At 36.5% G+C, this 12,896-nt stretch overlaps 1 protein-coding gene across 3 annotated transcripts in view; it reads left to right on the top strand.

Annotated features, from left to right (window-relative positions):
• Positions 1 to 11,952, top strand: part of CEP57 (centrosomal protein 57) — a 39,238-nt gene extending 27,286 nt beyond the window's left edge. Inside the window, exons 7-12 of one of the 3 annotated variants that reach the window (XR_012076417.1) lie at positions 1,551 to 1,658; positions 2,198 to 2,275; positions 8,743 to 8,981; positions 9,584 to 9,728; positions 10,421 to 10,571; positions 11,420 to 11,509. Coding sequence is in view for 2 of the 3 variants with exons in the window: in XM_072968942.1 (XP_072825043.1) it covers positions 1,551 to 1,658; positions 2,198 to 2,275; positions 8,743 to 8,981; positions 9,584 to 9,728; positions 10,326 to 10,367; positions 11,420 to 11,653 (846 nt within the window). In the remaining variant the exon portion in view is untranslated. Of the gene's footprint in view, positions 1 to 1,550; positions 1,659 to 2,197; positions 2,276 to 8,742; positions 8,982 to 9,583; positions 9,729 to 10,325; positions 10,368 to 10,420; positions 10,572 to 11,419 lie in introns of all 3 variants that reach the window. The other 2 variants (XM_072968942.1, XM_006206712.4) reach the window with 2 other exon arrangements.
• Positions 11,953 to 12,896: the final 944 nt, after the last annotated feature.

Raw genomic sequence — 12,896 nt, 5'->3', positions numbered from 1 at the left:
CCGAATCAGTGATTACTGACAATATAATATCACTAAAGGTTTTGAATTCTGATAGTGAACACTGCTGTAGGGGAAGAACCAGCCAGGAATGATATGTGGTTCCAAGTCTAGCTAACCCTAATTTGTGTAGTCTTGGACAAGAAATTAACCATTCAGAGCTTGGGTTTTACCACTGATAAAGTGGTGTTCATTTCACATCTTCTTTATGTTGGAGCGATGAAACAAGAGAAAAGATAATGGAAGTACTTTAAAATGTTAAAACTGCCACACAAATATGTGACAACTGCTGGGAAGAACTAAGCTGGAAATTAAAATAGTTCAGAAATCTTTTATCTTATATGCTATTTAAACTCATTGTCGGGGAGGATATAGCTCAGTGGTAGAGCGCATGCTTGGCATGCACAAGGTCCTGGGTTCAATCCTCAGTACCTCCATTAAAAATAAGTAAATAAACCTAATTGCCCCCCCAAAAACAAACAAACAAACAAACTCATTGGCTTCTTAGGTCTTCCACAGTAGTAATTTCATGTTCATTGAATTATATCTGTTTGATTTACTGTGTATAAAGCATCGTGTGGGAATGTAGATATTCATGAGAGTAGAAATCCCTGTGTTCCTTTGTCACTGAATAGATTCTATCCCCAAGGAATGCAATCGTTATGGTAAGTATTAGGAATAAACTCAGTATTTCTTATAACTAATCCATTGGTTCTGAGTGTTTGAGCTGCATCTTAATTTCCTGAAGAATTTTAAAATACAAATTTCCCCAGCCTGGAATGTTTAAAATCATGAGGTCTGGAGAGGCACCTGACAATCTTAATTTTTCTCATAAACCCCAGACAATTTTGATACATAGGCAGATTCGAAACCACTATTTTAGACAAATAAACGCGCGCGCGCGCGCACACACACACACACACACACACACACGTATATGTGTATGATTATATTTTTAAAGGAAAGTTGAAAGTTGCTTTAGGGAAAACAACAGTCCTTGTTTGAAATCCTTAAGAATTGCTTGTGGAATTTCTACCATATTAAATGAATGTAGTTAATAAGCTTCTAGAGAAAAGGGCCTGATAACATTTTCTGACATTCTTTCCAGTTCTTTTGGGCATAGATTTCTAGTTCATTTTAATTATAAGTGTATGAATTTTTAAACGAGGAAGACTCTCCAGCTGCTTTGTGTCTGGCACTGTTGTATATGCCGTCTGTGAAAAGAACAAAACATTAAACATTGGTTTGGAGTTAGAAATGTTGCATTTAACTCATTAGACATAATTTAAGGACCAACCTCAAATAACAGAGCTGAAGGGTTTCAGGCTGTGAAAGGACAAATTATATAGCACAGCACTTCAAGATAAAAAGACTGATAGTGATTTAAAATATCTGACAGAGGTTGACAGATTGGTTCAAGACAGTCACACGGCTATGATGTTTTTTCATCTGACACTACTGTAGGTTTTTACAGGCCTTTTACATAGCAAACTCGAATTGGGGTCAGCTTTTATTTCTACAGTATTAACTTTAGGCTGTCACATTTTTCCTAGTTGCAGACTGGTCTAGAAACAAACAGACTTATCCTTGAACATAAGGCTACTTCATCTGTTCAGAGTCCGAAAAGAATTAAAAAAAAGAAGTCAAAACCACCAGAAAAGGTATGAAAACAGAACCAGTAAGTCAAAGTGCTGATTATTACTTGGCGTCATTTATGTGAAAACACTTACACACCATGTGGTACTTCACCGTTGACTGAGTACATTTCTTACATTCTCAGTTTCTTCATTAGGAAAATGGGGGTAAGTAATACCTACTTATCAATTTTCACCCTAACAGTGAGATAATAAAAAAAAAAAAAGGAAAGCATTTTAGAACTACGTAGCACTGCACAGGTACTGGTTGTTAATATTCAGTATTGTGTTGATTACCTTTTGTTCTTAAAAATTTGTGTGTGGATATACGTACACACACGCCCTGCTTCTCTGTTTAGACTGTAACTGCTATTTTGACAGGTACTATTTTTCTTTCCTATCCTTTCCTAGACTAGGATGCGTGTTGAGGAGTATTATTAGGAGCTCCAGATCCTAGTGCCAGTAGAGACAGTAGCCCAGCAGTAAGCTGGAGTTTCAGCTTAGTCATGTGTAGTCAGCTTTTATCATCATATGACTATAATTGCTTTTCTTTCTTTTCCATTCAGAAAGGCTCTAAGAACTACTTTGCTGCACAACCACATTATAGATTATGCTTGGGTGACATGCCGTTTGTAGCTGGAAAGGTGAGTTGGTTGAACTCAGGATTTTTTTTTGGACAACCTAGATCTTTGAATTAAGTTCGCTCATCTGCCTTTATACCTATAAATGGTGGTAACATTTTCCTGCTTCTATACCAATATGAATTGTAATTATGTGAGAATGAGATGGAGGAAAGTTTTATGGGGTTGGGGGGAGCAGGGAAGAGACTAGGAGGACACTTTAAAGCAGGGAAGTTACGAACAAAAGCAGACATCCTGGCTTGGAGAAGGTGCGGTTGCAGGTAGGATCTAGGGACTGTAGGAAGCAGTATATTTGTAACCTTGCATTTTTATTGAGAGCCCTGTTGATTTGTAATTAGATAACGGATATTTAAATGACTGGAAATCACATCCTCTTTGTCCTCATGTATATATTACTTAATAGGATTCATTCTCCAAGAAGCAGTCATACATAGACTTGAATCCTAAGTTCCTTTAATGCTTAAAAATACAGAGATCATTTTTTCAAGTATCAGCAAGTACTGGGTGATTTTTTTTTCTAGATGAGTTTTTTTTTAGTATGTGCTTTTTTTTTCAATTGAAGTATAGCTGATTTACAGTGTTCTGTTGGTTTCTGGTGTAGAGCATCATGATTCAGTTAGACATATTCTTTGTCATTGTAGGTTATTACAAGTTACTTGAATATAGTTCCCTGTGCTATACAGTAGGACCTTTTTTATTTATCTTTTTCTATATAATAGTTTGTATCTATCAGTCCCACTAAACTCCTAATTTTTCCCTTCCCCTCACTTCTTTCCCCTTTGGTAACTATAAATTTGTTTTCTGTGTCTGTGTGTCTGTTTCTGTTTTGTAAATAAGTTCACTTGTATCATTTTTTTTAGATTCCACATGTAAGTGATACTGTTATGGTATTTGCCTTTCTCTGTCTGTCTTACTTCACTTCCATGTTGCTGTAAATGGTATTATTTATTCTTTTTTATGGCTGAGTAGCATACCAGCGTCTGTATACCACATCGTCTTAAACGAGTCATGTGCTGATGGGCACTTGGGTAGTTTCCACGTCATGACTATTGTAAATAGTGCTGCTATGAACATTGGGGTGCACTTATCTTTTAGAATTAGAGGGTTTTGTTTTGTTTTGTTTTGTCTTTTCAGGATATATGCTCGGGAGTGGGATTGCTGGATCATATGGTTAACTCTGTTTCTGGTTTTTTAAGTGATTTCTAGTAAGTGCTTACGTGTGTTAGCTTATACCACTTTTCATTAATGTCTGTGTTGCTGGTTGTTTCATGTGTAGATGCCTTGAATCCCCATCTAGATTGTGAGTTTGAGAGGCTTTAATTTTCTTTCTTTCTTTATTTTAATCCCACAGTAAATCCTCAGTGAAAGCTTGGGGAATGAACTATTTCCTGGCTCCCATTTGCCCTTTGTAGATGTAATGAGGCACAAATCACTTTAAAACTTTTTGCCATTGGCTCCATGCTGTCCTTTACCCTAAATTTAATCTTTTGGATTGCAGACCATCTTTTGACCTTTGTTATTTGTTTTATCTCTTGCTTCTAACTGTGGAGCCATTTGGTTTCACTTTGCCATAGAATCTTTGAGTTGCACTGGAAACATAGTTTCCCAAAGGACATCAGAGTCACTGACTGTGCATTTGGAAATGAGATTACGAAGCCCCGCCACTATTCTACTAGATCAGAACTTTCCGAGTGCAGGGGGGAGAACGTGTTTTGAGCTGGTCCCCAGCCTCCGTTTAACGTTCAGTTAGATTTAGGGCCCACTTAGCACCCTTCCCTGTCCAGTGGTTTCATTGTGTGAACATCCAGAGTAACGCTTGTGTGCTCTGTGCAGACACATCTACCTATGAAACCTTATTGTACCTCAGACAGCCCTTCACATTACTGGATGGCTTTATTTGAAAGGTCTTAGTGAGATGAAGTCTTTCACTATAAATTCTATTCATTGGTCTGTTTTCTGCTCTCAGGGATCCAATAGAAGAAATGAACCCTTGACTATAGGAAGTTTAGAAACTTTTGAAGATAGCTTTATTTCTATTCTTATCTCCTTATTCTAGTTACAAATAACTGTTTTTTCTTCAACATAAGATGTGGTTTATGAGTTTCTTTACCACTTCATTACTCTCTTTCTCCCTAAATTGAATATAGCCCTCTAAACGTGGTGTGACTAACACAGAACAGACCCTTGGTCATGTTCTGGATAGTCTGTTAATTCAGCCTAGCATCACATTAATGTTACAGGGAAGCCACAGCATCCCTTGCACTCAGCAGTTGTGGAGTCAACTGAAGTCACAGACCTTTTCCTGAATCTTTCCATCAGCTGCTCTAGGTCCTATACTTGTGGAGCTGATTTTTTTTATACAGAATTTTTAATCCAATGAAGCACTATAGGAACAGATTCAGTCTATCCCACATTAGATTAGAATCTAGTTCAGTCTTCTATTACATTTGTGTTATCCTCAAATTTAATTGCCTATGTTTGGTAATTCTCACTGTAGTCATTGATACAGAGGTTGAACAGGACAGGATCAAAGACAGGGCTTTTCAACCTGAGCTCTTCTTTTGAAGTTGTAATTTGTACTTTTGTGAAATACTATTCAAACAGCTAAGAATGTGTTGTCATCTGAGTGTTTCTCAAACTTATCTATGGTGGAGAACCAGTTTTTATTTTTAATTATACATTGAGATAAACCAGTACATTTGTAAAATGCAATAAAAATGAATTACTAGGAAGAATGAAACCTAAAAGACAAAATACAAGTTCCAGTTTTTTTATTATTAGATTCAGCAGACAAAGTTATCTTAATACAATTGGAAAAATAATAGGAAAAAGAATTTCAAAAACTATATACTGTTTATTGAAAGTGTATTTACAGGCAATTAGTATAGTGAATACATACTAAAAGTTATGGGCAAAATAGTGATTCCCCATTCATTCGCACTTTAAAATGAATACCATGTATATAAGCATTTAAAGTTACTGAGGCAAGTGAATTTGGTTTTTGATGGTATTGATGACAGTGTACTTGCAAAGGAGAATGTATATCTAAACCATTTAAATGTAAGTGAGTTTAAATTATCTAGGTGGAAACATGGATTAACTTTTTTATTTTGAAATGATTATACAGATTCATAGCAAGTTGAGAAAAATACAGAAAGATCCTGTGTACCCTTCACCCAGTTTACCCCAGTAGTAACATATATCAAGTACAGTATCAAAACCAGATTAGCATTGGTACGATCCACAGACCTTACTCAGGTTTCTCTAGTTTTGCATGTGCTCCTGTACGCACGTGTGTACGTGTGTAGATACGTCACTGCAGTTTTATCACATATAGGTCTGTGGCACCACCACCAGACCACATCTGTAATTTCACAATGTTAAATAAATGGCATCATGCAGTATGTCACCTTTCGAAATTGATTTCACACAGCATAATTCCCTTGAGATCCATCAAACTTGTTCTATGTAACCATAGTTCTTTCCTTTCTGTTAACTGAGTACTATTCCTGGTGTGGATGTACCACAATTTAATGATTCACTTGTTGAAGGGTATTTGGGTTGTTTCCAGTTTTGACATTTACATATAAAGCCAGTATGAACATTTGTGTACAGCTTTTTGTGTGGGCACACCTTTTCATTTCTCTGGGATAAATTCCCAGGAAATTGATTGCTAGATTGTATGGTAAGTGTATGTTTAGTTTTTAAAGAAACTACCCAGCTGTTTTTTGAGTGGCTCTAACATTTTATATTCTCAGTAGCAGTGTATGAAAGATACAGTTTTTCCACATTCTTAGCAACACTTAGTATTGTCACTTACTTTATTGTTCTGATAGGTATGCTGTGATACCTCACTATGGTTTTAAATTGTTCCTTATGACTAATGGTGTTTGAACTTCCTTTTCATGTACTTATTTGTTGTATATCCTCTAGTGAAATGTCTATATATCTTGCCCTTTTTAAATTGAATTGGTTGGTTTGTTTGTTTTTACTATTAGGCTTTGAGAGTTCTTTATGTATTTTACACACGAGTCAGATATGTGTCAGATATGTGGTTTGCAAATGTATTCTCCCAGTCTGCAGCTTTTCCTTTTTATGCTCTTAAACTCTTTCACAAAGCAGAAGCTTTACGTTTTGGCAAAATCCAGTTAATTCATTTTTGTTTGTTTGTTTGTTTTTGTGGATCATGCTTTTGGTGTCGTGTCTAAGGACTCTGCCTAGAAGTATGTCCTCTCCAGTCTCTCTTACATTTTCATCTGTGTTTTATACTTTTATATTTTACATTTAAATCTATGATCTACTTGAAATAATTTTTTGTTTACAGTATGAGGCTTTTTAAGTCAAGGTTTATTTTTCATTCTCTTCCATTGATGTATGTGTGCACCTGTTTGCCAGTACACTGTCTTGATGACTGTAGTTTTATATGGTAAGTCTCAACGTTGGGAAGAGTTATTATTTCTCCTACTTTATTCTTTCTCAAAATTCTTTTAGCACTTCTAGTTCCTTTGCCTTTCTGCGTGAATTTTAGAATAAATTTCTCTATTTCCAAGAAAAGTCTTGCTGAAGTTTTGATAGGAATTGTATTATGCCTATCAGTTTGGGAGAATTGACATCCTTGTTGTGTTGAGTCTTTCAGCCCATCAGAATTGTGTGTCTTATTTAGCTCTTTGATTTCTTTCATCAGTGTTTTGTGGTTTTCATCATATTAGTCCTAAACCTGTTTTATTGGCTTTATATTCACATTTTTTGAGCAGTTGTAAATTTTGTTGAGTTTTAATTTCAGTCTCTGCATGATCACTGCTAGTGTATTTGGGTTTTGTATGTTGATCTTACATTCCATGACTTGCCAGATTCACTTATTAGCCCTCAGAATTATTTTTTGAATTGCTTTTCTGTGTAAAGAATCATGTCCTCTGTAAATAGGGATAATTTTATTTCTTCCTTTTAATTTGTGTGCCTTTTATTTCCTTTCTGGCCTTTCTGCACTGGCTAAGGTTTCCTATATTATAAGAGTGGTAGGAGTGAACATCCCTGCCTTTTTTCTGATCTTCAGGGGAAAGCATCAGTCTTTCACCAGTAAGTGTGATGTTAGCTGTAGGTTTCTTGCCCATGCTCTTTGTCCACTTAAGGAAATTTCTCTCTGTTCCTACTTTGCTGAAAGTTGATACCCTTAATTGGTATTGGATTTTTTTCACATGCTTTTCTTCATCAAATGATATGGTTATGTGATTTTTCTTTTTTACCTTGCTGATATGCTGTATTATTACATTGACTGGTTTTCAAATACTGAACTAGCCTTGCATTCCTGGAGTATACCCCACTTGGTTGTGATGTGTACTTCTCTGTGTATATATTGCTGGACTCAGTTTGCTACCTAACAACAAAAACTAGGATACAAAGAGCATCAGTTTAGCTTAGCAGGGTGGCCTTTGCAAACCTAGCTGATCAACCTAGCTGATCAGAGTCAACTGGCGGACTTTTAAATAAACATTTCTAAGCCTTGACAACACGCTGGTTGAGTTTTGGATGCCGCCTAGGAATCTGCATTTTAAACTGTCTGGCTGATGCTTGTGGAGCCAAGTTGGCCCAGCCATGTGTTTGTAATTGAAATAGCACATTGAGATTATTGTTTAGTGTTTAAAACAAAAACAGAAATTTTGAGAAGGCTACCAGGATTTTCGTGTTGTGTGACAGCCATGAACTTAGTGCTTCTTACTATTTGAGGACAGAGACATGAATACAGTAACAGTCCCTACCACCTGGAAGTACGTACACTATTTAGTAGGTGAAATAGACATGCAAATGCAATTATAATATAAATGCTGAGATAGACATAAATGCTGTAGGTGATCTGAGAAGGACCAATTAATTTTACCTGGAGGTTTTAAGAAACGCCTTATAAATCATATATTTGAACTGGTTTTTAAAAATGATGTAAGAATTGGCACTCAAAAGAAATGGCACTCGCAAATACAGTTTATTCAAATGATGGCAAGCAATTAGGAAACAGTGGGACATGAGGCCAAGGAGTAGAAGTTGCAGGTCAGTGATACAGGGCCTTGTTTTCTGTGCCGAGGAGTTCGGAGATCAGAGTCAGTGGGCTCAGCATCAGAGAATTTCAAATAGGAGAACAACATGATCAGAGTAATATTTTAGAAGGATAGCTGATAGCACTGTGGAGTTAGAGAAGGAACAGACTGGGAGCAGGGGGACAGTTAGGATGTTCCTCCATTGCTAATAGAGATGGATGCATAAGCCAAGTGAATGACAGGAGGGAGGAGACTAAGAGGCAGATCAGAAATATAGGTTAGGTCTGTGGGACTTGGTAACTGATTTACTATAGACTAGGAGGTTTGTGTCATGGGCTTTTGTTGTCAGGGCAGAGAGGGTCTTTTTACCCATGTGAGGAGATAAAAAGAAAACATTTCTAGAGGATGTGGCTTCAGTCACTAATTTTCATTTTTCTTTAGTCCACCAGCCCCAGCCATGCCGTGGTAGCTAATGTTCAGCATGTCTTGCATCTAATGAAGCAACACAGTAAAGTCCTGTGCAATGATCGGGTAGTCAGCAGTGTTCCTTTGGCAAAGCAAGTATGTTCACGAAGCAGTAAAAGCAAGAAGTCAGTGACGCCTCCCTCCTCTAGCAGCATTGATGAAGAGCTGGCGGAAGTCTTACAGACTTTGCAAGATGAGTTTGGGCAGATGAGCTTGTGAGTTTCAGTTTTTTGGCTTTTTAATTGCGTTTAGTTCTAAAACCTCGTTTTCACTTCTTAGTGACTTTGTTCTATCTCATATTTCAATATTTCAAGAAATATTTGTTGAACACAATCCTCGCACCAACCACTGAACAGGTTGCTAGGACTTTAACAAATACAGCTGTTCTGGGTGAAATCTCTCCTTTTTCTGTTACTGTTAAATGTTTTGAAGACCAAGGTTTATATTTAAGTTTTATTTCCTTGTTTGAGAGCTTGATAGACATTGAGTTTAGCTACACTCGACTGATAAGTTAGGACGCGAGTGAAGAACAAGATCCTTCTCTAGACATTGCTTTTCTGCATGTGTAATGCTCTTGTCAGGGAGGTAGAAATACAGATCATTAGCTCTTTGAAATGAAGAACTCTTTTTGCATTTGCTTCCAGTGCCTTTTTGAACTTTTAAACTATCACTAATAATATGGACATTTTTGCTCTGTTTAAAAAATTGAGTCTCTTCTTAATGCGCAGAGCAGTGGTCCCATGCTGAGTGAGATGCAGTGGACTTAACCAGGTAACAAGGGAAACTTAACAAAGCCCTCCTTCTGTTTTTTACACAGTGATCACCAACAGCTTGCAAAACTTATCCAAGAATCACCGACCGCTGAACTAAAAGACAACCTAGAGTGTGAACTGGAGACATTAGTGGGAAGGATGGAGGCAAAAGCCAATCAGATAACAAAGGTTCGAAAATATCAAGCCCAGGTAACGCCATTTTCCTTTACTCCTTTCTAATGATTAAAAAAACAAGAATAAACCAATTGAAAAAAAATGTTTCTTCAAATATATTAAGTGCTGACGTTGTGTGTCACAGACAGAACACTGCAGGAACTATTTCCTTACTGTAGACCTTCTTAATTCAGTTCATTAATTATTGAGAATTGGCGCTAAGCAGGCTAAGACAGTGTTTTAATCTCTTAGAGTAGATTTCATCATCTAAAATACATCTTCCAAGTATTGAGTATATTTAGTATTCTTATGTGAACAGACTTTAACATCTGTGATGAATTTAAATGGTTCTAAGTTTACCCAAGTCTTTAAAAGCACCTAGAAATTCTTAATTTCTAAAGGAATAAATCAGATATAAATATCTGATAAAAAAATCTGGTAAAAAAAATCTTTAATTATATTTATATTACTGATTACATTAAATTAATAAAACAACTGTTTGTTTAGTATCCACCAAGGGCTTTCATCCGGAGAGACTGATGTTAAGAGATTACTGTGACTGCTGGGAGGAGGGTGGAGAAAGGATAGAGGCGGAGAGACGAACTAGGCCATTTCAGCTTTTCTTTATCCGAGGTCTTTGGGGACTGCAGCTGGGGAGAAGTGGACAGATTTGAGGTGAGTTTTGGAGTAGAAATAATCAGGGTTACTTGGTGCTGGATTGATCACAGGCAGGGAGAGGATGATGGTGCAGCTGACTGAAACGGAGAAGACAGGTAGCAGAACAGGTTTCACTGACATGTATCAGCTGGTTGCTGTGTAAGAGGCATAATGCTGAGTGCTTGGAATATGTCATCTCAATTTTCATGGAAAGCTTATGAAGTGAGTATATGTATCATTTTATAGATGAGGAGACGGGGGCTAAAATTCCTGGCAGGCAGGCATATCCTACTGTGAAATGATGTAACTTGACGGAGGACATACTGCCTGCTCACTGGTAAATGGCAGAGGTGTGATGCAACCTTGGGTCTTTTCAATTCCAAAACCTCAGCTTTTAAAGCATTTTTTCTAAAATTCACATCTTAGGAAAAAATAAATACATACAAGCAAATGATTCCTGTGGGAGTACTGATCTAGTTTGTTTCCTGTAGGTTAGATTTAACTTTATGTTAACGGAACACCAACGTGCCAGCAGCTAAAGTAAAAATAAAGTCCCCTATTTGAAACTAAATTATTCTAAAAATAGTAAAATAAAATTAAAAATCCTTTCATAGTGTTAATACATTGCCATTATATCCCTTCATCCGTCTGGAACGTGCTGCTTTGTCTGCTCAGACTCGTTTCTAAAATGCCTTTCTCCTCCTTCATTTGTTCAAATCCATCCTCTTTCATTTCCCGTTTCAGGCTTTTTGCCTTCTCCACGAAAGACTCTCCTCCAGACCCCCGTGTTTCCCCCTCACCCTGTTCTGCACTTTGGCCACACTGCCTTAACTTCACACACAGCACCAGAACCGATGTGTTTACTCCTGATTACATGTTTCTACGTCACTGTGTATTTTAAACACTGAGTGCTAAATAACTAGTGCAATAGATTATTGAAGCCTTTAAAAAAATAAACCCAGAATACATTACATGCCCTTTAGTTAGGATGATAGTTTAAAGTACCAGTTTTCAGAAGAATATGCTGTCATTAGTTTTTCCTTTTTTCCCTACCTCGGTATTTGGTGTAGCTGGAGAAACAGAAGATGGAGAAGCAGAGGAGGGAATCAAGAGCCACCAGAAAGACTCTTGGTGAAGAGGGAAACAGCAGCAGCCGTTCTTCTGCAACCACAGGGACCACAAATAGGAAGGACTTTGCCAAACCGAGGCCTGGAGAAAAAAGTAGGAAAAATCTTCAGTTACTGAAGGACATGCAAACCATACAGAGTTCACTACAGAGCAATAGTTTGTGTTGGGAGTACTGACTGGTACCAGGCCATAAATTTTATTCAGATAATTTGTACCTCATCCATCAGATGTTGACAGTGTACTTTCCAGGTCTCATACTCACTTATGTTGGGATTAATTAATAGCAAGTGTTAAGGGGCCCAAGCTTCATTACACAGGCTTCTTGTGCTAACGTATCACAACTAGATGTTAAACCATCTACATGGAAACCAGGGTAGTTTTAAAGGCTAAGAAGCCACACATACTCTGTTCCTTTGTTTGAGATGAATTTGCTGTACTGAAATATGCACTTTGTAAACAAATTACCAATTTTTTACTTGTGGGTGTGATTTTTTGAAGTAGTTCTATATAGCTAAGTAAAATTAGGTTGAAATGATCAAAACATGAGGCTGTCTCATAGGCAGTGTTTGAAAAGTCTCATTTTTAAATCTCCCATCTTCCCCTGGCATGGATCGCCCATTTCTCCTTTCCAGTACAACCATTAAATATACTTTGACAATTGATGGAGGTTTTCTATATTTAAATATTTATACATATTTAAGAGGATTGTTTTGTTTTGCTTTTTTGACATTTCAAACATTCATCAGTATTAAATATACTTACATTGACATTAATCTACCATTAAAAATTTTTAAGGACTCAAGCATTTTAAATCAGTTAACTGAAACTTACAGAAGCATTTTTTAAAGTATAAACAAAATGTTAATAAAGTAAATGAGGTTTTGGAATGAAGAGAGAATGAGAGATGTAAAGCATATACATTTGTATTTTTAAATAATACCTGTTTGTAATCATGCTGTTCAGTTCAGGGCATTAAGGTTTTTAATTTAAAACTTAGAAGAACCCCTTGGATATTTACTTTTATTGATGTACAGTGTGAGTGCAGTAATAACTACACATGCAGTGGTCATTATGTTAATGTAAATCATAAATTTGAATAGATCGACATGTTAAATTTTTATAAATTTGCTACTGAAATCAATAAAGCAGCTTTTTTGAGGAAACACCGAAATTTTCCTTAACAGCCTGTTAATAAAGGCTTTATTTGTTGTAATCTCTCAAAAAATGTATTTTTAAATAGGACATTAACATATGATGAGAAACATTAAGAACATGTTGTACGTAATACATAATTTACTTGCCTTTCTCATGCTGACGTAGAAGCGAGGCCCAACAAGACTGAATTCTATCATGGATATGATAAGAAACTCTAGGAGTACTAATGAACGTGTTAACTAGATTGTAAAGAGATTCCTTTTT

This window comes from Vicugna pacos, chromosome 10 (genome assembly GCF_048564905.1).
Source record: "Vicugna pacos chromosome 10, VicPac4, whole genome shotgun sequence".
In the NCBI taxonomy this organism is placed as follows: Eukaryota; Metazoa; Chordata; class Mammalia; order Artiodactyla; family Camelidae; genus Vicugna; species Vicugna pacos.
This window is presented reverse-complemented; position numbering and strand designations above follow the sequence as displayed.